At 34.3% G+C, this 24,450-nt stretch overlaps 1 protein-coding gene across 5 annotated transcripts in view; it reads left to right on the top strand.

Moving 5' to 3' along the window:
• The window catches only part of Sb (serine proteinase stubble), a 370,416-nt gene that overhangs the window by 315,191 nt on the left and 30,775 nt on the right, over window positions 1–24,450 (top strand). For all 5 annotated transcript variants that reach the window (XM_081736096.1, XM_081736095.1, XM_081736098.1 and 2 more), the window contains 2 exons: window positions 10,077–11,234; window positions 21,717–21,802. In XM_081736096.1, the coding sequence (XP_081592222.1) occupies window positions 10,077–11,234; window positions 21,717–21,802 (1,244 nt within the window). The remainder of the gene's footprint in view (window positions 1–10,076; window positions 11,235–21,716; window positions 21,803–24,450) is intronic.

Raw genomic sequence — 24,450 nt, 5'->3', positions numbered from 1 at the left:
TGTTAAGACCAGTCTTGAATTCCCCTTTAGGAGCTCTATAATCTCTTTAATAGCCGTACCTAAATTCCTAAATATAACTGTAGAATAAACAGTTTTATGTTCGTCGTATCTCAATTGTAGAGAATTAAATTTCTCTGGAACTGCCGTAACTCAAGATACGACAGTTTGCAAGAAAAAATAAGGTAAGTTTCTATTGTTCACACAGAGTCATATTTCAAACGACTTTCGATCTTTTTGTTTGTTTGTTTGTGTGTGTGTGTGTGTTTTCACCTTAACGCGTAATTTGCTATAATGTGTTGTTTAAGGAAGCAGGAAATATTTATGTGCCTTCACAACGGTCCATTCCCGTTTGGCCTATTACCGTTTCGCCTACGGACCTTCCAGCAATATATATCATCTCAATCCCATCATAGATGTAGGCCAAACGGGTATTCCCGTTTTGCCTACACTCACTCGACGAGGGATTTTTTTGTGTCTGAGGGATTTTTTGTGTCTGAGGGATTTTTTTTACAAAGATTTATGAATAAACTCATTTTTCAACGCCAGCAACAGTTCTGACGTGATTGACTGTGATTCTAGCCAAGTACGTGCCCTGTCACTAGTAGTTTCAAAAGTCACAATTTCAAAACCGATATACGTTCTCTCTCTCTCTCTCTCTCTCACACACACACACACACACACACAACGCTTTAAAAAAATCGAGTGACTAGATATTAAAGTTGAATTTCTTGAACTTTACAAGACTGGTCGGTATCCCCGTGATTCTGAGAGATGTACCATTATGCCCTCCAACTGCCTTGTTAGGAAAATTTCTTAATGCAATTTTTCAGCCTTAGTGGTTGGTGGAAGTAACTTTGAAGTGTTTCTGCCTGAATGCAGAAATACCTGTAATATTGCAAGTAGAGTAAAATTGAGGCCCGGAGAGAAGGCTCAGGTTAGTGTGAATGCTGGCTATTAAATTCAGCGTTGAATACTTGATTCATGTCCAGAGTAGTGGACGAGTATCGAATCAAAGGTAGCAGAGATGAAGTGAATGGAGTCAGTTTTCTCTCTCGTTCTTCCAGTTTGAATAAATTGAGTATAAGTTTCTTTGAATGCAGAGATATAGAAGCTGTTTTGTTTTGATAGTATTTAACACGTCTCTGGAGAAAATGGCGAAATACCTCGAATGAGATCTAATTACCCTCCAAATCTGAATTTCCTTAAACTTATTGATGGACCGGGATAAGTCTTCAGTCAAGGCATAACGTTTAAAGTGAATATGGCGATAGTAGACAACGACGGAATTTGAACGTTGCTGAATCATATTTAAAAATATTATGGCGACATACTCAATTTACCTTAATCGTATCCCATCGTAAGCATATGAGAACTTGCAATTTCATTCCAAGTGTATATGTGTGTGATACTTTATTTCTCAGTAACTACTGGCCGGATCCAAACTAAATTTGATGGACAAATAGCCTATGTCAGTTGAATAACAAATACTATATTTGGTCCCCGGACTCAGCTAGGATTGGCTTGGCTTGACTTGCCTTGAATGTAATACTTTATTTCTCAGTAACTATTGACCGGATCTAAACAAAATTCGATAAACAAGTAGCCCATCGTCTAAGAAATAAAAATCGCTTTATTTGGTGGCTGAGATCTGCCAGGGATAGGCTCGACTCGCCTTGTATGTGGTGCTTTATTTCTCGGTAACTATTAGCCGGATTTAAACGAAATTCGGTGGTCATTTAGCCTGTCGCCAAGGAACTAGAGATCTCTATATTTGGTATACAGGCTTACCCAAGGACAGACTCGACTCGACAACAAAGGCTGTGCTCCACAGCTTTGCATGCCGGGAGATCTTCTGAGTTCAGTTCAACTTGGCTTGTATAGATATATGTTTGCTACAAGATGTAGAGACTTTCTTTCCTGCCCTATGAACCTATACGGATATGGACCGTTCGGATGCTTAGTGGTATAACTTAAAATTGATTTTTAAAGTAGAAAACTTTGAAGTTCAATATCTCATGAAAAATTCATTTTCATTTTATGGTTGCAGCCATAAACATAATTATTAAGTTTATTTTCTATTGCTGATGCTGCATAATATTCTCTTGATGTGATTTACATGAGGTTTTGAAGTTCAAAGTACTCTCCTGGAAATTTTAAATTTGGAGTTACACCTGTTGACATCCAAGTGGACCATATATTCAGATATGAAGAATCCAAATAGATGAATCATTGGTTTCTATACACAACAACTCATTTTGTTTCATTATTGTCTAATGTACTAAAATATATATTCTTAGTTAAAATTATCTTCTTCACTATGTACAGTCATGTTTAAAATACATTCCAAAAATAACCTTATTTTTTTTTAATAATTTGAAAATGATCTTACCAATTGAAGCATCCTGTTTTATCTCTATAGTGCAAATACTAATGTATGTCATCAGGTAGTCAGTTTTTGCGTGCTCACCCTCTGTGTCACTTATGTTGAATTCGTTGAAAATTATGTCAAAATTGTATTCTCTAGAGTAGAAGAAGTTTTCGGGTATCATATTTAATACATTTATGTCTAACGGTTTAAAAGAAACCTATAATAATAGTAAAACTGCATCATTATTGGACTCGTTTGTCGAATTCGTACAAGGGGCCGCGGTGGCTCAGTGGTAGAGCGTTCACCTCTGGTGCTAGGGGTCTCGGGTTCAAACCCTGCTCCCGCCAAGTGAACTTTGTGGTGGACAAACACCGTGTGCGTGGGTTTTCTCGGGGTTCTCCCGTTTCCTCCCACTTTCTTCATTCCACCATTTCATTCATTACTCATCATCACCGTCTCCTTTAGCCTAACCGGCATAACCGTGGGACGTAAAACTCAAAATTTCATTTCATTTTTTTTTCGAATTCGTACAAATGATTGAGATTTTTGTATTCTATGTACCAAAATCTCTTGTTATACCAAATTCCTTGCCTGCATATCCAACGACCCGAGAAAGCCTCCTCGTATTTATCACCTTATTGAATTTGTAAAAGTGAAGGCTATATTAGTATTCTACCAACTAAGGCCTCTATATACCAGATTTAGTTTCTGGGGTAATTTTATTCTACTTCTTTCCACTTTCTTTTTTTTTTTTAATTGAATTTTCAAACATTTGCTATGCTTATAACCTTTATATCAGTTGTCCTCATTCCTAAAACAGCTTTGATATGATGGATGGAACTACAAGTGTAAGTTATAGGAAATTGAATGCAAGTTGTATCATTCATGTGATAAACTTAACTTTTCTGAGGAATTCCACTTTTGATTAGCCGCACAATGAAATGTGTAACAAAGAAGAAAGTGTATCATACTGCCTAAAGAAACATCCAGTACTAACCTTCTTTGTGCAACCGAACTGACAACATTGTCATCACAGGTGAGTTATAATACAGAAATGTTTTCTTCAAAATTATTTTGTTGCCAATTGCAATATGCATTAAAAAAAAATAAGTTTAATATTACGAAGTGTCAACGTACCTATGAGACGGAACTTCTCTCATCCACCCGAATCATGTGAACTTTTCCGCTACAAAAAATTACAAGTCATCAAGGCTACTAGTTTATTCTTTATCTTTTGTCCTGAATTAGTTGATGTTATAGCAAGATATACTTTTTTTTAATTGTTGAGTTGCCACAAAGTGTAAAAGCAAGCGGTAGGAGTTAATGACCGCATTAGATTTTATGCCATATAGTTCTCTTATCAAAATTACACAATGTATCAAAATAAAATATCTAGTATGTATTAAGACATATAGTTCTGTAGCTTTCTCCCTTAGGGTGAAGATTGCTCCTCAAAATTGAAATTGCAAAGATCCTCGAGTGTGTTAGTATTGGCTAGCAGATGTCGTCTTTCGTCTCTAAGAAAATTCCATCCCAATGATGTACAGATCTTGTAGCTTATTCGTAATTTTCATTCATCATTGATCTAATGGCTAGTGCTTGTGCCTTTAATGTACGAGGTTCCAAGCTCGATTCCCGGTGAGAGAACATCAAACGTAATATAATGGTTCAGATCCCACTTTAAATTATAGATCTTGTTCTATATAGTCTTGCTAAACACAAAAGGTATATGAATACACGTATAACATTCAGTTAATTAATTAATATGCTGTAATTTGTCAATTTTCTTCTATAAAATTCCACTTTTTTTTTCAAGTTTTACTTCGTATACATTGATGTATTTCCAGTAGAGCTGTAGGAAATTGAATTTCTGTAGTAACACAATGTATTGCAGTTGTATTTTATCTATTCCTATCGCCAAAGGGTTGCAGGGGAAAAGTGTCAGAAACTTTTTAATGAAAAAAAACTGTGTATTTGTTTTAGTTATTCTTCGTTTATGTTCCTATCATTTCTACTACGTATTTCAAGTGATAGAGTAAATTTCACTGAACTGTTTGTGGTCTTCGGCTCTGTGACCACAAGACTTCATGGAATACCGTCCAATAATCCAATAAATCCTAGAAGAAAATAGGTCCATGACGAATAAACGATGTAACTTTGTGAAGAACCTAAATAAACAAAAGAAAACGGTGTCTCAATCGTAGGCCACTCACTTCTGGTGTGAAGGGATCCTGGTTCGATCCTGCGCCATGGTAACGGATATATGGTATAAAGTTTGTATATATGCGTAACTTTTTAATGCCTCAGATAATTAAATGATTATATACAAAAAGAAACATTCAATTCTCTTTAGGCAATAGAAAGATGCGATCGAAAAAATATTTCCGTGAAAAAGAACTTTTAAGATTTGATCATTCAATGGGTGTCTATTGTACACAACCTTCTGGCTCCATTTGAAATGTAACACTCTATGTTCCTGCTATGATGACTAGTTGAAAATAGGTTTTGAATGAGAGAAAGAAATTATACCCATCATTTACTAAGTTGCTTTTAGTTGGAATAGTGTTACTATTCGACTATAAATATCATGTTGTGAATACCTGGATGACATCAGAACATTTCTTTCCTTTTTCCTTCCGAAGTTATCTTTTCAGTTTTGTGTGAATTCACATTTTCTCAAGATGTTCTCTATATTATGGAAGAAGGATGTAATATATATACTTCCATTACATAAATTAGAATAATTAAGGACATTAAAACATACTTGATCTTCATAACGAAACGGATCTTTTAGAAAAATTTGGTACAAACTTTAGTGCTACACGTGTATTTCACGCAGTTTTATCTCACTCTTGAATTAATCACAATTATATTTGTGTGAATTGTAGAGAAATAACAAAAGTAAATCACTTGAAGATAGTTTTGCTCTTTTTCTAGAGAATTCTTTAATATAGAAGTTGACAAAAAAAATGGAGACCGCATATTGCCGTTTCATATTTAAATTAGCACAAAATGTCGACAGCTGCTACTATGTACAATATATGTATACTACACTTCCTGGAAAGAAACACTCCTTCAAACTCTTTTAATATTCTCTTCCTTTTTCATTCGTATGCATAATTTATTCAACCAAGAGGCATTAGCACAATTACATCATATGCAAATCTTACGTTTTCCACTTTTGCTTTATTTTATTTATTTTTTTATACTCTCATCACTCGAGAACAGATGTTTCATTTTTTAAAGAGAAAAAAACTGAATAATTTTGCCATACACTTAGTCGCTCTTTTAAACTCATAAGTGCTCATATTTTTTCTTTAATATGTTGAAAATATTGTAATCTGTTACATTTTTAATACCCAATGTTTTTTCTTTCGTTCTTTTCTTTAGCATGGCTGACTTTTTTCTCTTATGGAAATTACATTAAAGGGAGCTTCTTCCGGCTAAAAAACACGGAAGTAGGTTTATACGCACGAGTTTAATTTTCTTCTTGAAATTGTTACAAATTATTAGTATTCATACTTAAGGGAAGGGGGGCAACGTCTTGACATAGTCTTGCAATTTTAATACTGGAGTACATAACCTCTAAACTTAAGCAAATGATATAAAACTACACATAGGAGATCATCAACCTTTCAAAATATATCTTGTAGTATGTTTCATGTTATTATATATCAAATAAAGTTTGTTCTACTAATAACACCCATGAATCAAGTTGCGAAATGAAAGAATAAAGATTTTCCGACAATGAGTACATCTAGCTTGCATCCGATTAATTTATTATTTCTTAAGCAAAATTCCATCTATTTAAAACAATGATACTCTATCGTATCCCCTTTTTCCATATTGTGGTGTTCCCCAAGGATCAGCCTTATCACCAATGCTGTACATCCTTTACCCATCCGACTTCCCGCAAATTGCCTGATAATATTCGCCGTTTCTCTTTAAATATGATACTGCCATACAAACATATGGTAACATGAAACAAAATATTAATACTTTTTATTATGCTGACAACGTTTGAAATATTATTGGTTTCAGGACAATTTTATGATCAAAATATATCGATCAGCTTAAGATAAACAAACATCCTCTTAAATGCGCCCAGTAGTAAGTAATAACTTAAAACTCCCTAGCATTATATCCTACGAAAGGTTAGCCAGAAAACTGTGGTGCTTTCATGTAGAAGAATAATCACATGCGAACAGCTGAGTGTTCAGCTCATGTTAGGTCACCAAATTTACAACCATGTTGTTCGCCACTACATGTCGTTAGTGTTGATTTGAAAGTATTAAATAGTATTAAACAGAATAGTGTAATTAATTATTAAAGCTTATAATGGGAAGACGTACTTGTTTTTCGTGTGTCATATAACTATATTGATATTGAACCAAATTATCATCCTAATCTAAGAATTATAAAATAATAAATACACTATACTTATCTTTCTATATGTATAAAGTATTGAGTGAAAAAAAATACAGAAAAACAAACTCCCGGCAGCCTACGAATAGTTAGTTTGCGTAAAGATCTACGTACAATGATTGCAATAGTCTAGCTTAGTGCATGTTCATCTAGTACAGTGCTTCTCAACGTAAACGTTAACGATCTCCAGAGGGATTCTTATTTCCAAAGGGAACACTGGAACAACAAGGGCGATTGGGGGAGATGAACTATTTAGGGGACGTTTGAGAGTTCATGACCTATTAGATTCTTTTCTCATTATTGGACGGAAACTAATAAGCACTTTATAAATAGTCAAGAGTTTTAACTTTTTTACAAATAATGGATTTTTCAAGGCTGATTTTAAGACTTGCAGTATTTTTATGTTTTGGAGACTGCTTTGTTCAAGTCTTATTTTCATGTACATGAGAAGTTTTGTACATGAGAAGATTCGGTTAAGACGACATGGGCGCTCAGGACAATTGCATTCACCCAAGGGGTCGCTAGATTCAAAAAGATTGAGAGCCACCGATCTACTACATCCAGCATCGAGTAAGAAACGAGACAAATATACATATCATACATCTTCTATTGAGCAGATGTTACTATGTGAATGAACTTGTATTTTCTAACTCGTTTGCTCCAAAAAAGAAATACATCATATCTCTCCCTCTTCTACACGCGCGATCATTAAAATTGGATCTGCGAGCCATAATTACTTCTTTACGATGTAACGGTTGTCGAGCCAACAGACTCCATAACATAATTATCCACCATACCTATGTGTAACGGTGACAACATTCAAGAGGGGGGAAGGAAGAGGGGTGCAAGAGCAAAGAAGCAAACAAGAAAAGAAAGAAATCACCAAACATGCTGTTTGAAGCTAGCAGCCGTGAAATCCAAACAAAAACAAACTTATCTTGGTTGGAAGAAAGAGCTGGAAACAACAACAATAAATGAAAGCAAATATGAAAAAGCGAATTATGTTCAAGAAACATTAAAAAACTTTCCTTTGCATTTCTAAACAGACTAATACTACGCACGATAAAAACAGAATAAAAAGGCCATTATTTACACTTCAGGTATGTCTAGCCGGAAGTCTCATCTTATTACCTTTGTGTCGCCTATTAAAAAATTACTTTTTGTAACAGACAACAACAAATAGTATAACTCTCGTCTGTGAGGTTATAACTATGCATGTTATGAACTGTCAATTTAAATATATTGCTTCTTTTTTTCTTCTTTATTTCCTAAATGAGTTGTGCTTTAGCATCGTGTGGGGCAATATGTTTTGAATTGTAACCAAACCAGTTTCCTTGCATTGGTGGCTTAAAAATATATATATACACACAGGATAGGGCGACTCTGACAATAGAACAACGCGTAAAACTTGCGATTGTCATATGGTAAACCATGTGGATGAAAGGAAATATTTTCCACATAATATGCTTTTAGTGTCGATGATGATCAAAACTCACATTATTTTTTTTACTGTTTTTTTTTATTAATCAATAATATTCGTGGCCTCTAGAAAATTTCAAAATAAATTTCTATATACAACTAATGGAAATGCTCATTCTTCGCACGGAATAAATGAGGTTTAACGAATACATTTGTAAGGTGTATTTGCATCTCTTCACTCCATTGGGATCAACGAGGGGATCAAAGCGAAACAATAAAAGCCCAGCTCGACCCAAATGCCAATTATGTCCAAAGATTCATTTCAAGCGACTCAATTGTTCCTTCACATTGGACATTTTTATGAATATCACATCGAAAATTAAAATATTGTAGTAATTGCTCCTCATTCTCACTTAGAAGTAAAAATTTTTAAAATACTGAGTCACGTTGTCACTTATTTCTAAAATGAAAATTTGTATGCCGTGTTTCACTTCCTTAACTTGAGGACTCGTAAAATACTTTATTTTTGGTATACACTCTATTTGCTATACACTCTGACATAAGATACTCTATTTTTGAACATAGTGCTAATTTACGGTGTTCAAAAACAAATTTCGAACATTTCAGACATTTTCTTGATAAGTGTGACATATAACGCCCTTTTTCATTATAGAAGATAGTTTTAATAATATGAAAATCCTACTAATAAAGCAATCAAATCTATGTTCTCTGCATTAGAGCCTTGATAAAACATGTTTAAAACTCTGTCGTAATATCGTTTTATCTTTAAATTGAAAAGAAAGGAAAATCTAAGAAACCTTCGATATTTCTTACTTGATAGACACACTTTAGTACTATTCTCTTTTATATGCAGTATATCAAGATAAAATGACATAGAAATATGTTTTTTGCAGGTGTACATATACGTTGCTCATACAGTAGTTTACATAACAAATGCTCTATTTTGAAAATTTTTACTACCTCGTTTATTTAACTATCAAAGATGCCAATCAAATATAGCCTATTCGTATAAAGTACATCAACGGCGAAGACACTTTTTTTTATTTTAAAGTTCATAGGACAGAAACAATTAACATACTTTGAATGTATTGCATTCTAATGACTACAATTACGAATAGCAAGGAAAATTTCTTAATGGTGGTTCCAATATATTATCCTGTATATCTGTGACTATTGGTACTCTATAGTAGCACCGGTCAAATAGTGTAACATCAAGAGTTAACACTTACGCTGATGACTTTTTTCCTTTCCTTTCAGTATTAATATACGTTATAGTTTGTGAAGGTCCCATGTGATGTACAGGCGTTAATATTATTAAGTCAAAAAGCTATTGGAGGCATTTAGTGACTGAGAGAGAACCCCTGAGAATAACTACTTTACATAACTCGGAGAATACACTAGTGACGAAATTATCCAAATTAGATTATCACCAGATTATCACTAGATTATATCCTTATATTAGTCCTACATTTAAAAAATATATTATTAAAAAGATATTTAATAGCGTAATTTGACAACTAGGATTGCACACAAGACGATGTTGAGTTTACTCTTACTATCTGGAACACTGATATCATATAAGAATTCGTAACTTATTGTCGAAATGCTGCAGTTTATGTACGTAGTTGAAAATGTAACGTATCATGTACTGTCAACCACTATTCATTGTTACATATTCAAGCACAAACACCATAGAAACCTGGTACGTTTATAACTTACATGTATTCATGCTTACACAAATGTATTTTTTAAGAAAAATATAATAAGTATGAAAGAAATAATTGTTTCTTTTTTACTTTTTAAAATTATAAACTAATTTTATTTATTTCTCTTCTAATTCTAGGCTACAAAATCAACCCAAAACCATGCTGGGTCAAGGGAGAGGAAGGAACATGCATGTTTGTGTTTGAGTGTATAAAAACGGAGGGTCGACACGTTGGCGTTTGTGTTGACGGTTTTATGTTTGGTAGTTGTTGTGCACACGACCAGAAGGAAAACGTGGTCAATGACACCATTCAAGAACCAACCATCTTGTTCACTCCTCCCGAAAGTGGAATAGTGCAATCAGCTGTTTTGCCAATCGCCGTCACCACTCGACCTTTAACCATCCGTCCTCCAGCACCAACCACCACCACCACAACCACCACTCCTTCACCAAGAACTACCACCACAAGGACTACAACATCCTCAAGGCCTAGTTGGTATACCACTAGTACACATCGACCGTGGTCTTCAAGTTTCACCACATCTACACGATGGACTACCACAACTAAAAGACCTTATTATACAACCAAAAAACCAGTGAGCAGTTGGAATACTAGTAAAAGACCGTGGTATTCTACAACTAAAAGACCGTGGTATTCAACAACTACTACAAAACGCCCGTCTACAAATTGGTTGTCGACGAACAGTACAACCACTAAGAAACCGTCCGTTAGTTGGTTATCGTCGACAACAGTTACAACCAAAAGACCTTTATCATCTTCTTCTTTGTTATCATCTTCCTCCAGTAGTTGGTTTTCAATCACAACATCAAGGACTCCAGTGAATACTTGGGGGTTGCCTACAACGGTAACTCCCGCTGTGAATTTGACTCCTTTGGCTGGAGCATTGCCTGCAGACACTACGCTAGTCGGGGTGTGGTCTTCACGCCCAACCACTACTAGACCTGTGAATATTTGGTCGTCGTCAACCAAAAAACCCCAAACTAATGGTTGGTTGTCGACAACTCAACCTCCCTTTGTTACTCGTCCTCGGCCACCTACGAAGTGGCCTTCGTTAAGTTCCATTCGCCCAAGGCCTCCGTTCAGGCCAACGAAGAGAACAACCACGTCTTCTACTACGACATCTACTACCAGTACCACTTCAACTACTACATCAACAACTACTTCTACAACCACCACCACAACTACAACTACAACTACAACAACGCCGCCACCAACGACGACTACAACTACCACTTTGAAACCACTAGCAGCTCCCACTGCCGACAAAGGAGTTGGTAAGTGTTCTTGTTCTTTTTAAATCTGTAATTTAGTAAGTACAAAAAGTTGGTTTTCTTGCCATTTCCATTTCTTTAAGATTGGTCAAACCTGAAAGTTAATTCAAATAAAAAGTTCAAAACTTTGAACACAATTGGATCTGATCATGTATAATGGTAATCTTCAGTGTTGTATGTTTTGTTTATGACATTCGGAGAAACCTCTAGGTTTTATCTCAGCACTTCAAATAGTCCTGTGTCATTTGGTGTGCACGCAAAAATCTAAATTACAAGGGATTTATTTGTATGAATTTAATGATTAAATCTACATTGTATATTCTTTCAAATTTTAGCTTGAATTGAATAACCCTGTTAAAATTTTGTCATTGTAAGTTTAGGTACCGGTTATATAATTTTTCATTTTCCTCGTCACGTATAATTCTGTGATGTATGTAGTTTTTAAGCAGTAGTTGGCTTGTAATGTCTAGTTGCATCGTAATCTGATCAGTTTGGTAAGAATTTACCTAACTTCAAGTGAAAAGTCAAACGTAATAATATAATAAACTCAGGTTTGTTGATTAATTTTTACTTAGATAATAATAGATTCGTAGCACTATTTTCTTGAAATATGTCAATAACAAGACAACGACAGAATGTTCTTGGCAAAGTCAATGTGGTTACGAAAACAACAGGCTTGAATATATATATATATATATATATATATAAGATGAGGATTCTGAAAAGACCTTCTGCCGAACTACATGTAGACGCGTATGGTATAAGCTAGGAAGACGGCACTAAAATTAAATAAAGTAACCATTGAAGAATTCTGTATGTTCCATACATACAACAATACAAAAAATCATGCATCATCCTCGAAGTTTGCATATCAAATATATATCATCAGAAAAAGTAAGGTTTGTAATTACTACAAACCTAAATTCCTTATGATTACTTTTTATTAACAAGAGTAGAGCAATATACATCGAGAGAAATAAAAACAAAATAAAAAAATAACTGTACAACGAACATTTCTTAAAAGAATAGCTAGCTTTTACGTCGATCGTGCTTTTCGAATCGTAGAAAGAGAATATTTGGAAGGAAACCTAATGGACATTTTTTTTCTTTACATAAGTTGTCCTCTCATTTATTTTGATAGTTGAATGCTAATAAAATCTCAATCAAAAACTTAAAACTTAAATAAAAATTAAAAAATAGGTACAATATTGAGTAAATTAATCCTCGAATACCTCGTCTAGAATTAGCGAACTTTATATCTACTGTTTTGGGTTCAAGGGTTCAATGAACTACCTACAAATGACCTATTTTAACAAGGATATAAACCTTATCCTTGTAGACAATCTGACAAGAAACTCCTATGTTGCTTATCAAATGTGCAGTTGATCAAGTTATCGTTTGGAATGTCCATTCAACAAATAAGAAATAGTCCTCTGTCTAAACTATGTTAAACGTATTTTTTCAAATGTTGATGCAGCCATTACATTACTAATGCTTATTATACACTATACAGTATAGTAAACTCAATGTGTTTCTCAGCTGGAAGTTGAATTATCTGTTTCCCAACTACGGACAGAGTAATTATGAAGAAATTTTGAATCATCAGAGCCAGTCATCAGTTACGTGTCGTTGAAATAGCTACTGAAATCGTCCAGTCCTTCTTGAATGAAGCAATCCATATTTATTAAACATCAGTGTTTGAGGATCATCTCTCGTGTGGGGAGTTTAGAATATACATATGTACGATGCAATTCTCTTAATTTCTTTTAATGTATTCAATTTTCTAAAGATAATCTGTTACATAAGAATAAAATATAACATTTATCATATACGATGGAGGACTCACAAGAAACTGAATTGAAAGCGCGCGGCCGTTCCTAGACTTAGTAGAGAGTTCTCACGCTAGGTGGACTTAATAGAGACCTTCCTAAATCAGTTAGGCAAACAGCGTCAGCGTAGGAAAGTAACCTTTAATCTTAGTATTGTATTTATCAACTGTTCTCGTTTGCCGCGTACGAAATCGTTATAGCATATTTAAAGGAACAAGGAGCTGCAATTTTGCTTCATGCTTGAAAAATCGACAACGGAAGCTTACCAAATGCTTCAACGTGCTTTTAAGAAGGATGTTATGAGTACCACATAAGTTTTCGAGTGGTTTAGGTGCTTTAAACGTGGCGCCCTCATCATTTCGAAACGACGAAAACATTTTTAAAATCCGCCAAAAAATATCAATGAATATCGTCATTTCACGATCCATGAAGCTTTAGAACAGACAGGAGTGAGCAGAAGCTCGTGCCAGCGGATTTTGACTGAGGATTTGCAAATGAGACGTGTTGTCGCTAAGTTTGTTCCTCACCTGCTCACACAGGATCATTTTTTAAAAATCGTTAGTCTGAATTTGAGCCAGGACTTGAAAAAATTGAAAGTGACCCAAACTTTTTGAACAAGTTCATTACAGTTGATGAAAGTTAGTGTTACGGACATGACCCCGAAACCAAGCAAGGGTGTAGCCAGTGAAAGACCCCCAACTTCCCCCACCCAAAGAAAGCAAGACAATTGTGATCGAATACTAAGGGAATTATCATTGGTTTCTTTTTCTTTCATGTTCGTGGAATTGTGCACCGGGAATTTGTCCCTCCTGGTGAGACTGTTAATCAGCACTTTTATTTGGAAAGTTTGATACGTTTGCGTAAGGATGCGCGGAGGAAGCACCCGATACTTTGGAGATCAGGTGGCTAGTTCCTTCACCATGGCAACACACACGGCCTTGTCTATGAACCGCTATTTGGGGTCTGAGGGGTGAGCTATCGTTCCTACCATTAATATTCTCCAGACCTAGCCCCGTGCAACTTTTCCTGTTCCCGAGAGAGTAAAAGAATGTAAGAGATGCTTCAAACAATGGGAAAGAAAACTGGAAAAGTGCATCGCATCTAATGGAAAGTACTTTGAAGGAGAATGAAAGAATTATTTTTAAAAAAAAGTTTATAAATTTTCTTTAGAACAAAAGTCCGGTTTGGGGCCGCGGTGGCTCAGTTGTAGAGCGTTCACCTCTAGTGCATGGGATCCTTGGTTCGATCCCAGCTCGCGCCAGTGAGCTTTGTAGTGGACAAACACCGTGTGCGTGGTTTTTCTCGGGGTTCTTCCTTTCCTCCCACTTTCTTCATTTCAACATTTCATTTATTTTTCATCATTATTGTCTCCTTTAGCCTAGCCGGCATAACCGTTGGACGTAAAACTTAAAGACTTCATTTTTAGAAGTCCTGTTTCTTTTAGGTATATTCTCGTATACTGAAAGGGAACTTATAGAAAGTACAGTGCTAAGAATTAGTATTCTCAGATTGTCAGATTTACCACAAACATCAGTAGTATATACAGTATAATGAATTTAGCACAGTAACGAAATTAAACTCTTCCATTTTTCGTAATATAAATACCAAGGAATGGTCAGAATATTTTGTCATCACTGACAACTCATTTGCCATAAATTGAGACTTCATGAAGCATGACCTTGTCATATCAGATGTTCTCTTTAATAGTCCTATCAATGTAGTCCTCTTCCATTTTCTATAATTTTTCTTCTATCATTTTTCCCTCACGTCCTTGGATGTAATTTCTTCCATTTATCGTAATCAGATTTGTTTCCTGCTTTTATTTCCAATATTTTTGTACCACTTCTAACAATTTTTCGTTGGCCTCTTGTTCTACCCGGCCAATTTTCTCCATTCTTCTTCTTACCAATGCTTCAAAGGCTGTTGGTCGTTTTTCATAATGTCTGAGTTTCTGCTCTATTCAGTATATCTCTCTTTATAATAAACATTTCATGAGTATTTTTCTTAATACTTTATTCAACAACTCGAAAGCATGCTTTTTTTTCCTAAAGACTTCTTTCGATCATTTCTATTCTTGCTTTCACCATTTCCATTCACATTTTAGTTCTTCTCTATATCTAGATACTAAAAATCAGTAACTTATTCTCCTTTTTTCTGTCTTCTAAAGTTGACAGAGTTCCCTTCTGTTATAATCGCTAATACTTTTCGTTCCACAGTATTTAATCCCTATTCTTCAAAACTTTTCCTCAACGTTTTCCAACATCTTATTAATTTTCGATTCAGATTCTTCAACAAGAGCCACATCATCCGCAAAGCAAATGCAATTATACTTCCCACCTTCTATTGAAACATGATCTTCCCTAGCTAAAATTTTTCTCATTACTTCTGTCTACCGAATAATGATGGGAAAATGCAATTCACCCTTTCCTGTGTTCTGTTATTCCTGTTTCTATTATTATTATTTAGCTTATACATATGATTTTCTTGTGAATCTCCGATCCTTCTATTTTCATTTCAGCGTTTTTATTATAGTACTCTCATCAAAATATATCAATGCTAAAGCTTTCTCCAACAACGTATCATAATAAATTGCTCGAAAGAAACCAAAATCTGCATCTGCAATGTCTTTTCTCTTCCTAAATTCATAGTGCACTTCCTCTACATTTTTATTTATTCAATTATTTACCCTTCTATTCAAAAATCGAAGAGTTTTTATTTACATGTGATACAAAATAATAATTTCACTCCTCTCACATCATTTCACATTCAGTTCATTGTCCAATTGGATAACTCGTGCTTATAAGAAATATTTTGATCACTCTTCCGTTACGTATATTTGATTTAATTGTGGCTAAAGGAAAGGAAATTAAATTTATATTTTTAAGTTTAGTTTAATGTCCCAGAATTATGCACCGAGTCTTAAGGGATGAATTATGATGATGTAAAGAAAAAGTGGAAGGAAACGAGAGAATTCCGAGAAAATCCACGTAACACGATGTTTGTCCGCTACAAAGCCAACTTGGTGTAGGCTGGGATCGAATCAGGGCTGGGGAAGTGAACACTCTACCAGTGAACCACCGCGACACCTATTAAATTTTTGTTTTACGTCCCAAGTTTTCTGTACGCTAAAATAAGGGATGATTAATACAAGAGAATAAATAGGAAAGAATTGGTGAGGTGACAATGTGGGAGGAAATGGAAGAACCTCGAAAAAACCCATGGACGCGATGTTCTCCACTAGATGCTTACAGTCTGGGATTGAACCAAAGTTCCCTTGCAGAAGAGGTAAGCGCTTTATGTGATCTAATGGGTAACGTTCGCACATTCCCTGCGGAAGAACTGAGCTCGTATCCTGGCGAGAGCTCATGTGGTTGGACTCCTAGACTCCAAATCAACAAAGACTTGTAACTTCTTTTGTTTTATTCTCATACATCCTTAGATCAAGAATTCTCGTTAGAGAGCCTATAAGGACAAATAACCCACAATCACTGCATACACGTGAGTATTTCAGGAAGCTCTAAACCACTATCTCCCCTCGGGTACTGTCTTAATAACAACGTTAAGATGAATATATCAACCTTCTCACTATTTTTTTTCTTTGCAGTATACATAGGTAGTTTGAATCACGTAGTAGTACTTGCTTTCAAGAATCAGTTATTTCCTTCTATTCTTTATGCAGCGTACACGTGTGTAATTCAGTAATACGGATCATCTCAAAAACAACAGTAGTTTTGACATAGGTTTAGGTACCGGCATTCCTGAAAAAGTAAACTTGAACGAACATGACGTACCCATGCAATTACCAAACAATTTCTTATTCTTCTTACCAACAACAATCAATTGTTGTACGTTATCTTGACCTTTCGTGGGGAGAAACAGGAAAAAAAGTGCACTTCATTTTTACCACTATTAACAACAACAACGAGGGTCAAACGCAAAATACTTCCAATTTAGGGTAATTTGGTTTGGAAAGAAAGAAAGGAAAAAAACGGGTGATCACTTTCCATAATATTCACTTTTCATAAAACTCGTTTGTTGGTTCTATGTTATTATTGTATGCTGTTGTTACACGCCAATATTACTATACCGACCAAACAGGAATTCAAAACCACAACACTACTGAAACAAAAAAAGAAATTGAAATTACTGTACAGTAAGGTTTTGGAATGTGGGAATCCAATGTTATTCAACACATATTCTCAACCCTTTTCATATATTGGAGAAAAAGAAAAACATTGTGGGATAATGTTATGTAACATTCCCAGTGTCCTGTTGCAAATTGCAAAACGGAAAGGTGCAATATTAGTAGTATGTTTGTTATGCACCGGTATATTATGAGAAAGTGTTTTATATTAATATTGCATGAAAAGAAAACTGTTTTGAATTTATTGTTTGTGAAGGTTGTACTGTACAAATGTTTGAAAAATTTGTGTTGTCATAATGGTTAGTTATTGTGAAGTGTGTCTAACATCATCATCATCATATACAAGTGTCCGACCTTGCTGCAAGTTATAACGGTTTCTTGGACGAAGAAAAACATGCTCTAGTTGATTTGTTTCAGTTGCACTACTTTGACCCTGCTAAAAACAAGTGTTTCCTTAATATGTAATAATCAACTATCAGCTACGTAGTTTATTGAACTTAATTTATTCGTGGTACGATTTCGTGTTTTTCCGTTGCACAATGGTTGCTTGATAATATAAAAAATAATCCCAATATCTAACCAAATAACGATTACGTTGTTTACTTTGTAAGTGTGGCTAGATAACGTTACTTTTTACAGAGAACGCAGTTTTAACTCTGAGGAAACTCGTTTGTAGGAATTACCATATGACCGACTCTTAGACAAAAAATTGCCAATTTTTTTTAGATTTCTCAAAAATATTTATATTATTCGTTAAGTGTTTTAATTCCCAAGCGGGACAGTATAATTTTTACAACTAATCTTTTACAAACAATTACGAAAATCTTCAAGATTCTTTCTTTCGCGCATATAGCTGGATATATTCCCTTGCAAATTGAATATTGCAACAGTGTTAATATTAGCAATCCTATATTACGAATCTTCAAGTTGAAGCAGTTGTCTATACTTGCCAAAAAAAATCCTAGTTTTCTTTTGATAACGTATTCGGACAATTTTTAGGGCCCAAGAAAAGATAGAAGAGGACGTCTGGTAACCCTACATTTTTGTCAAGGGTTATAGAAAATAACATTGTGAGTGCATGAAAATTAAAAGACATTGTAAACTCCAAAAATCGACCAATAACATCTCTTTTGTGAACGATGTCAATAATAAATATACGTTTTGAGCTTGATCTGGAGACCTTGCGCTGATGCATGTTTATAGCAATCAACGCTTACAACAATACTTTTAAACATTGAAACACCAGACGTTTGTTATAATTGTGCTTTACAAACCTTGCCACATGAAATGGGAAACTTAACATTACAGGGAGTGTCACGAAATACAGTAGCAAACATCAGATTCACTGGAATGTTAATGATATTGTAGTTGTAATCACAATTTCTACTTCGTAAAATATGTACTGTATAAGGTAAATACAGTAATTTCATAAAATTTGAAATGAAAAGGTAATATTTAATTGAATTCTTCCTTTCTTTACTATTGTTTCAATAACCAATAGGAGGTCCTACGTTTGAACATACTTGTGTTAACACCAGTTCAGGTAAACTATCCTCTTAATTCAAATGTAGAAGGTGTTTTGGAGAATAAATGAAAGTAATATTTTTATCTTACGTTTTCTTACAGAAGAACATTTTACACCAAAGCTTGAGCATAAACTTGTATATTATAGTTTTTGTGTGTGTGTGTGATTTTTTCGTAATTTCTGGGAAATAAGGAAAGAATATGTAATGTAAAGAGTTTAAAAAAATCATTACTAAAGATATAGTTTAACATTGAGATGTAATTAAATTCTATCTATTTGGTTGCACCTATTTTTTTAAGAATTATAATAATGTATCAATGTATTCAGTCTATAATACTTTTTATGTGCACAGATGGCCTCAAATTCTGTATAAAGGAAGGTTAAGGTAAGTATGTTTCTATTTCTATTCTCTTTTACCTGGCCATTTATGGTATCGACTTTGCTTTAATGTATAACATGTGTTTTAGTGTAAAATGCTACAAAAAAGCACTTTTGTTATTTTTCTAAAACATAAAGCTTAACACTTCTTTTGAAAACAGAAGTAAACAACAATATCTATATCTATATCTATATCTATATCTATATCTATCTATCTATATATATATATATAGAGTTTATATTTTCTGTATATTGGTGGTAAGGTTACAGCTAGTGTTACCAACTGACCGGATTTTGAACAGATCAACTATATATTTCAAGATTAAAACAGAGTTATTTTTCCATCTATTTCATGGATTATGAGCAGGTGCCGGTAATTTTATTTTTCAAAGTTGGTAACCCTATCACGCCGAAAAAATTTACAATATAAATTTATGATTGTTTTAATTTTACGGAACTTTAAGTTGATTGGTTAATTTGGAGGATTAATGTCCCCTTCAGCAGGCTATCCGAGCTAATGCACCAACCAATTCTTGTTTGTTTTTCATTTTTGTCCATAGCTCTGGCATACAACGGAATGTTAAATGTTTAAATGTTCATGCACTATTATATTCAATTTCCAAATCTTGATTTCGATTTTTTATTATTAGTTTCTTTCACAACAGTAACTTTCCGAGAGTTACAGGCCTTCGACTTCTGAGTTTATCAGAAAGACCTTACTTACAATTGAGGAATTCTCGAAACTAATCGTAAAATCTAGTTCTCTACCCAGGTCCGTGGTAACTGCATTACTAACGTTGTCTCACGATTTCCGAAATCGTCGACTTTGTCAGAATATCCACTGATTTGTTCGAGCAGGGACATATTGGTCAGATATATGGTTATGAGTACTTCTAGGTTGAAATTTCTGTTGTTTTACGATGTGAATTCTGAAAACTTTTTGCGTGATCCTTCTTGAGAGTAAGAAATAAAACCACATTGTTTACACATAAGCGTGCTCCGGAACATTGAGGCATAAATTTACTTGAAATAAAGTGTTATGTTCTTTTAAGAATACTTATTTAATATTTTGCAATTTGGCTTAAGGCTTTGCTATCTATCGGCAATGTGATTGTTCAGGGTGTTAGCATAAACGAAGAATTTAAACTAAATTATTTTGTAATCATCATTATTAATATATATGCAACCACCGAAGTTAATGAGTCTGTGAAAAAACAATTTGCTACTTAAATAATTCAACCTGTTGAATATTGTGGTACGAGACTCCAACAGTGATTCACCTGAGTCCTCCATTGTTCAATTCAAAAGTTTCTGAGAAATGGAATATTATTTAATAACAATAAGTTGAAAATCACAATTGGGAACATGATTCAACTTTTACTCACCCTCTACGAATGAAATACGTATGTTAATCACATTTATTAATTATCGTTATTATAATCAATAAATCAATATTTAGTTTTTAAAATCTATCCACTGTCAATTCTAATGTTTAATTTATGTCTATATAGTATTATTTAATAAATTTCCAAATTATGTTAAACAAATGTCAAGTTCGCATTTTAGAAAACAGATGAAATGAAGTAAATGTTACAGTACATACAGAGTCCATTATGAAAGTAATGTGCATGATTTTATTGTGACGCAACTATCCATGGCAGCGAGATAAAACCGGTCGGGCAATGTAAGGGGAGTCTGCCCTTCCAACACAGCCGGTCGCCAGTTTGCTCCGAGCAGTGTGTGCGGAAAGACGTACCTCTGCTTGGAGTGTTTCTTTGACTTTAGAACACGGCCTACCGTCCATTGAGCATCCAACAAATTGCTGACACCCTACACATGTCCACATTTGAGGTACCTGGGATAGTGAATTAGGATCTGCAAGTGCGTAAGGTCTGCGTGAAGCTTCTGCCGAAAGTGTGCCTACTTCCTGTCCCGGAACAACCCCGATGGTCCCCATCCCCCTTACAGTCCCTACTTGGCTCCGTACGACTTTTTTTCTTTTTTTGCTTCCCCGACTGAACAGAGAGCTAAAAGGAAAACATTGGGAGGCCGTGGAAAACATCCAAAAGCATGTTACAATGTTCCTGAGAGGCATTGCCGTCGAGGACTTTCAGGGTGCCTTCCAGGCGTGGCAGAGACGTCTCCGCAACTGTATTGATACAGGGGAAGAGTATTTTGAAGAATTTTAAGCATTTGTACAGGTCCGATCAATAAATCTATTTTTCTCAGAAAATACCATTACTTTTATAATGGACCCTGTAAACACCTGTTCTGTAACATACAGAAATACTTTCAATCAGATATTCCTATATGAGACCAACATTAGAAATTCCTTTTATGTCGAGCAAGTAATTCATAAAAGGAAAATGTTTAAAATTTATTATCCAAGCTGTTGTTTTACTATTATTGTTATATTAGTATTTTTTTTTTGAATGTATATTATCTGTAAAGTGTTGGTTTTAACCATTTTTGTATCTTCTGGCGAAGTCATGACCTCAGAGTTTCTAAGATGGAAAAATAAAGAAATTAAATTATAGACATTGGTCTACAATAAGTGTATGATCTTAATTTGTTAACAGGTATTAACTTGTATTGTATATTTATTTCAGAATGTGGTGTTCCTCCCCTTTTCCCAAGGCCAGAAACAAGAATAGTAGGAGGAAGGAACGCTCCATTTGGAGGGTGGCCCTGGCAGGTAGGAATCCTATAACTAGCATAACTTTTCTTTAATGATGTTCAAGTGCACTCTCCAGTGTTGTCAACAGGTACCTCCAAAAAAGTAGTTAAATGACGCACAAAATCTAGCTAACAATGACTAAACGTACCTAAAATTACAACTAATGTCACAGCTAGTAAAATTTAGCAATAAAGCAGGAAAAACATTTCCTAATTCAAGTGTACTAACTTAAAATATTTCATACGGTAAGTGTGATTTTGAAGTTAATTCCAACGCAACCCGCATAGTCGGCGTTTATGCGAAAGATAGACTATAGTTTGGGAGTATAAGTACTACTACTGCAATCAAAAAGATTGACAAAATAGCAAATAATTGTTTATTTTAATAATGTCATGGTTTCAGACGAATTTTAATCAGGAAAAGTATTCAGCTATTGGTAAGAACAAATGGCTAGAAATTGTCAATTATGAGAGCAGAATTGATAAAAATTATGGCTATAGCTAACATACATTTTTAGTGACTAATTACAATATGACAATTTCTATATTAGCTATAGAATGGCTAAATTAACAGTATTCTAAATAATTTTGTTTTTAGATTAAATATTATTTGAAAGATATTGTAGCATTTCGTAGAAATTTTTTGTATTTTAATTAGGTGTAAAATAATCATATAAATTATAAAAATTAATCTTTTCTGGGCAATTATCGATGAATCATTACGGGCTCTTAATAGAACTAGAAGTAAAGAACAAATATAACAATGCATTAAGCCCACAAATTTGTTCAATGAAGTAAATGCTGTTTAGGTTTGTTATATATATATATATATATATATATATATATATATATAAAACATGGAAGTATCAATAATACAGATATGATAAAATTCAAATGTGTAAACACCAAACAACAATGCAATCTTTAGTAGCTGGGCAACAACATAGTTAATTTAGTTTATAGCAAATGTAATAATATTAACCTTACTGTGGAAAAAGGAATATAAGAGTTCTAGTATCCCTACATACAATTACAAGACAACAATAATCTATTAACCCAAAAGTTCAATCACAATCTAAGGATAAGGGGAACCAGGATGCAGTGTACGTACCTATGAAAAAGATGTCTCGCGAGAGGACGAAATGAAATGAAATGAAATGAAAGAGTGCAGTTATGTGATTTTGTGGTCATCACCAGGGCCGAACTTAATGTTTTGCTACTCCTAGGCCTAAATATATTTGCCGCCCAACATACACAATTTTAACACAATAGAAAATAAAAAATAAACTTATTTTATGCATATCTTTGTTTTAATTTTTTGTACAAATTTTAATCAATTTTCATATAGTGATAATATTGTGATAGAAACATGGACAGGAACGCTGTGTAGGGCCGCGCCGAGCATCTGCTCATCAGCATCTGCACATCTTCTTAACTGTCTACTGCAAAATTCCACTCAACTTCAACTTCATGAAGCTAATAGACTCGTTGAATGTATTATTATTACTTGGAGGGCGTTTACTCTAACTCGTGTTTATTATTATTTAATTTTTGCAACTTTCATTTTTCTTGCTCAGTAAGTTTCCGTTCAATGTGCACCCCTAGGATCGGATCTAGTAAGCCTAGTGCTAAATTCGGCCATGATTATCGTTGATAAGTAATAGGGAAGGAAGTCTTAAGTTATATTCAGAAAGAAATAAGTGGTTCTCAACACCAACAATTAGCGATAGACAATGTAATAAATGGAAGAGGTAATGTAGTCAGAAAGACTGCAAAACTTTATGCAAAAAAAAGTGCAAAAAAGTAAAATAACTCTTATCTGGTTTGAATCTAAATGTACGCCACTCACAGGGTTGATTGAGTTTATTTTGAGTTTATCGTCTCTTTCAGCAGCGAAGCTATAAAAGACAGGATCTATTGATTAACGTGGAATCCGAACCACATGAGCTCCCGCCGGGAATCGAACCCGGGTGTCCTACGCCAAAGATGCGTACCCTAACCGCTTAGCCACGAAGGGGCTCGCCAGTCACAGGGTCATAATAAAAGAAAATGTAGTGAATAGTAGAAAAAGTAGAGGTGTATATCATTCTATATTATTATTAGTAGTAGTAGTAGTAGTAGTAGTAGTAGTAGTAGTAGTAGTAATAGTAGTAGTAATTGTTAATTTGTAGAACAGCATATTCACTTCAAAATAAAGGGAGATAAGTTTTCTTTTGCCTAGGGCGCCAAGAACTAAATTTGCCCTTGTGCCAAATAGGCCTATGTAGATCATTAGACCATCTGAAACATGTCTGGTAGATAGATAACTGAAAACTTGTTACTTATGCGTTGCCGGCATCGTGACGTCTTCTTATACTTAATATATACAATTTCTTGAAGTTGTTTTTGCACCTCATTTGCAAGTTGCTAGTGTGTTTCTTATTGAGGCCTCTTGTTGAGGAAGGCGTTGTTGGGTGACGGGCGATTGTTATCAGATTCTCTTGTTAAAGTAGAAGCGTATGTTGACACAAGAAGTAATACTTTTTTGCATATATGATAATGATGTTTCGGGTTCACCTAACTGTTCAGGATTTTTTTGTTTACAAATCTAAATGGACAGGATAGTAAAAAAAAGAAAAAAAGGACAAAAATGCATCATGTTTAGTTTTATTGTCTACATGGTGGTTC

This window comes from Thermobia domestica, chromosome 13 (genome assembly GCF_964235325.1).
Source record: "Thermobia domestica chromosome 13, izTheDome1.hap1.1, whole genome shotgun sequence".
Classification (NCBI taxonomy): Eukaryota; Metazoa; Arthropoda; class Insecta; order Zygentoma; family Lepismatidae; genus Thermobia; species Thermobia domestica.
The sequence above is the reverse complement of the archived record's forward strand: the minus strand, read 5'-3'. Positions and strand labels throughout refer to the sequence as shown.